The 3,690-nt window shown below is 54.2% G+C and overlaps 1 protein-coding gene across 1 annotated transcript; it reads right to left on the reverse strand.

The window, feature by feature from the left end:
• Positions 1-623: 623 nt before the first annotated feature.
• Positions 624-2,417, reverse strand: DL89DRAFT_272788 (uncharacterized protein; the record flags this gene model as incomplete). Its single annotated transcript, XM_040889015.1, has 8 exons — positions 1,972-2,417; positions 1,913-1,949; positions 1,763-1,878; positions 1,656-1,717; positions 1,600-1,634; positions 1,122-1,566; positions 1,030-1,097; positions 624-950 (listed from the first exon to the last, which is right to left on the reverse strand). Exons 1-8 carry the CDS (start codon positions 2,355-2,357, stop codon positions 624-626), a joined length of 1,476 nt encoding a protein of 491 aa, XP_040739138.1. The 5' UTR covers positions 2,358-2,417.
• Between the last annotated feature and the right edge of the window lie 1,273 nt (positions 2,418-3,690).

The following is a 3,690-nucleotide window of genomic DNA, read 5'->3' on the forward strand; positions in this document are numbered from 1 at the left end:
CAAAATCTTCCCCGCATACGACCCCTGCCCGCGTTGCGTCGATAGAAAACCCGTCTGGAAAAACAGTGCGCGTGGAGAGCTGGCTGGGAAAGCACAGGCAGCGTCTGGTGCTGTTGGCGGATCCGCCGCGCCGCACTGTGCTGCGGGACCACTGATCGGGCAGCTACTGAAAGTGACCGTTTCGCAACGAACGACAGCCCAACTACTCTTGAATTGGTTAATCGAAACCTGTACTGAATTCGAAAAAAAAAAAAGAGACTGCTTATCACACGGTTCTAGAGTGGTTCCTTACCTGTGCCGGCACGAAGAACCAGCGGCTTGGCCGCGAGTGACAAGGACTGCTTTTGCACAGCTAGCATTGTTATCTACTAAATGTGTGAATGTAAATGGAAAAAAGCTGAGGTCAGGAAAAAAAAGTTTGTTTGCGGACGGGATGGAGGTCGACGAAGATCAAGCCTGGCTTTAAATCCAAGCGCCAAGCATTTCCTTGTAAAAGGCCGTTACAGTAATCACTACGGCCAATCGAACACATCGCCGCAAATTTCCCCGGTTTGCTTCTGGGCCGATCGCCGAGGTCAATTATATCACTGCGATATACCAGTAATCAGCGGATACTAAAAAGGCTACCAGATATCCTGGGCGTAGTGACCATCCGAGATCAGGTCGGAAAGGTACGTGCTCGCCTCGTCGGCAGATAGGCCGCCATGCTCTTCAAAGATCCGAGCCATGGCTGCACTCATACTCTTGCCCAGCTTATCAGCCGATCCGCAGACGTAGATGCGCCCACCGCTCTGCAGATGCGACCAGATCTTGGCTCCATCCTGGGAAACGTGGTGCTGCACATACTTGCACTCATCACCGACCCGCGAGAATGCTGTCTGCAGCTTGGACAGCGTGCCGTCTTGGACATACTGCTCGAGCTCGTCCTTGTACAGGTAGTCGTACTCGGGCTGCGGCAGCCAAAGTACATGGCGCATCGCCAATGCCAGCAAGCTTCATCTCCTGCAGGAATCCGCGGAACGGAGCAACTCCAGTACCGGCGCCGACGAACACCACAGGCACATCCGATGAAGGTGGCAGGTGGAACACGTCTTGCGCTGGGAGATGTGACACAGATACACGAGCACCCGCCTCCAACGATGCCAGATACTCGGTTGCCAGACCACCGTAGGAGCGGCCATTGACGGTATCGTTGACAATGGCAGCTGAGATGTGGACTTCATTGCCAACAACCGACTGGCAGCTGGCGATCGAGTACCGCCGGGGATCCATGGCCGACACAAAGTGAAGCAGCGTTGCAAATGGAATCTGGCGCACCAGCGGTGCATACGTGCGCAGCACATCCAGAACAGTGCGGTTCTGTGCTGTGAATGCACTCCAGCCAGCCGACTGCTTGCCTAGCGTGTTGACGTCTTCAGCAGCCTTGCGCAGCGAATCATAGGCAGGCTCATTGCCTGAAGCCTCACTCAGCGCAACAACCAGCTCGCGTGAAGGTGCTTCCTTCCAGTCGCAGACATATTGGAGAGGCATCACCGACGGTGCATGCGTGGCCATAGATAGCTGCTGCTAGCAGAGGGCAAAGCGCGAAGCGTCCGACACCTGCTCCAGCTCGAATACTGTATCCAGCTCGAGCTCTAGGATCACGGAAACCTCACGCACAACACCTGGCGGTTGACTGGGTAGATATTGAGGTGGTCGCCAGTCGTGTACGAGATATCTGATGTGTCATCCAGAGTGATCTCGATATGCCGAGTGCTGCGACCGCTCCTTTCGACGTCCTGCAGCTCCGGTTGACTTTGACTGATGCGTTCTCCAGTGACAATCTGAACGGGGGCAGCAGGGCTGTTTGTCAACGTACTTTAGCGAGTACGACAGCGACTTGTCCCGTGGCAACATCAATGTAGGCATCGACACTGGAGCCGTAGTGATCAGTCAGAATCATTCCCGACCTGGAGTGACCACTTCATGAACTCGTCGTCGAGATCGTCGTTGGAATCTCCCGCTGTAAACTCCGTCAGTGGCGTGGCACCAAGCTCATCAAGACGCTGGTACAGATGGCGCGGGAACTTCAGGAACGTGTGCCAGAGCGAGTTGCCGCAGCCAAACAGCACAAAGTCGACGTCCTTGAGGATATCGGCGCGGGTCTCCTGGTCGAGCAGCTTGGCAAAGTTTCTGGCGTTGTCGGGTGGCATTCCGTTGTACGTACTGGTAATAGCCACAACCAGAGAGCGCCTGCCATCGGCAGACTGCATTGAAGCAAAATCCCAGTCATTCAGCGACACTAGAGTAATGTCAGCAAACCCCATGCGCTTCAGCTGCTCGGCCATCTGCGTCGCATAGTCATCGCTGGTGCCCATGTTTGATCCGTACACAACAAATGTACGCGGCAGCCTGTCAGCAGAGACTGTGTGAGTAAGTGGGTGCAGAACGGCATGTTCGACGGTGTGATTGCCATTGACACCAGCAGCGTCTGCTGCCAATGGAGTGTCGGCATCGGGAAGACTCGTGCGCTTCTGGACAGTCATGAAGAGATCCATCGGACTTGTGGTAAGCTTAGTCGGGTGATACCGGAGCTCGCCATCGCCAACATCATGGAACTCGTATCTCGACAGCAAGCGAGCTAGCACAGCTCGTATCTCCATCATTGCGAACTGGCGACCCAGGCATGCGCGATCTCCTGTCGAAAAAGGAATCCATGCACCAGGCTTGATATTCTTGATATTCTCAGGCGAAAAGCGGTCTGGGTCAAACACAGTCGGGTTCGGGAATGACTTGGGGTTCCTCTGAAGACTCCACACACTAATCAGTGGGACATCACCCTTGCGCATAATGAGGCCACCAGGCCAAAATGCAGTCTTTCTTGCATATACGAAGCAGCCCGGACACTGGCGGAAACAGGCGCAGTGTCTCGTAGATAATCTGTGTCAGGTAGGTCAGCTTGTTGGTTTGCTGGATTGTCGGCGATGTATCAGCAGTGATCCCGGCGGTAGCAAGTTCTTGTAGCGCCCGATGCTGAACGTCGCGGTGCTTGTCCAAGAGCTGCAGTGCAAAAGCAATAGTTGAGCTGCTTGTCTCTGTGCCTGCAATTCCGAAGGTAAGGATCTCATCTTGGATCAGCCGGTCGCTAAGCCCAACCAGGTTGCCGTCCTCGTCAGGTGCGCGCGCATTAAGCATAAAGCCAAGCAAATCCCTTTTCATGCTGGCTGCCTCCGGTGAGTTGCGGCGCTCATCGATAACCTGCTGTACTGTGGCCTTCATATTGCGCATGTGCTCTGCGAACATGCGGTTGGCAGCGATGGGCAAATATTTCCAGAGCGACGTACGGAAAAACCGAACGTTCATCTGCTGAAGACAATAGTCCATGCCCTCAGTGAACGGGTGCTGACCAGTGCCAGCTGGGTCAAGCAGATTGAAGTCATAATCAAATCCAATCTTACCAATCATCTGGAATGTGATGTTTGTCGCAAAAACTAACCATATCAATCGGGACGCCGATATGGCTGTCGAGCCACTCGCAGGCCTGCTCGGAAATTTCGGCCATTCTGTGGCCGTAAAGCTTCATTGCACTAGCGGAGAACGCGGAACAAGTAAGCGGTGTGCCAATTTCCAATCCCTGTGGCCCGATGGAGAGGTAAATAGCCCATTTCCAGACAGCTCATGCAGTTCAGACCATGGAAAGCGCATCGACTT

Source organism: Linderina pennispora (genome assembly GCF_002104995.1).
Source record: "Linderina pennispora strain ATCC 12442 chromosome Unknown DL89scaffold_133, whole genome shotgun sequence".
NCBI classification, from domain to species: Eukaryota; Fungi; Kickxellomycota; class Kickxellomycetes; order Kickxellales; family Kickxellaceae; genus Linderina; species Linderina pennispora.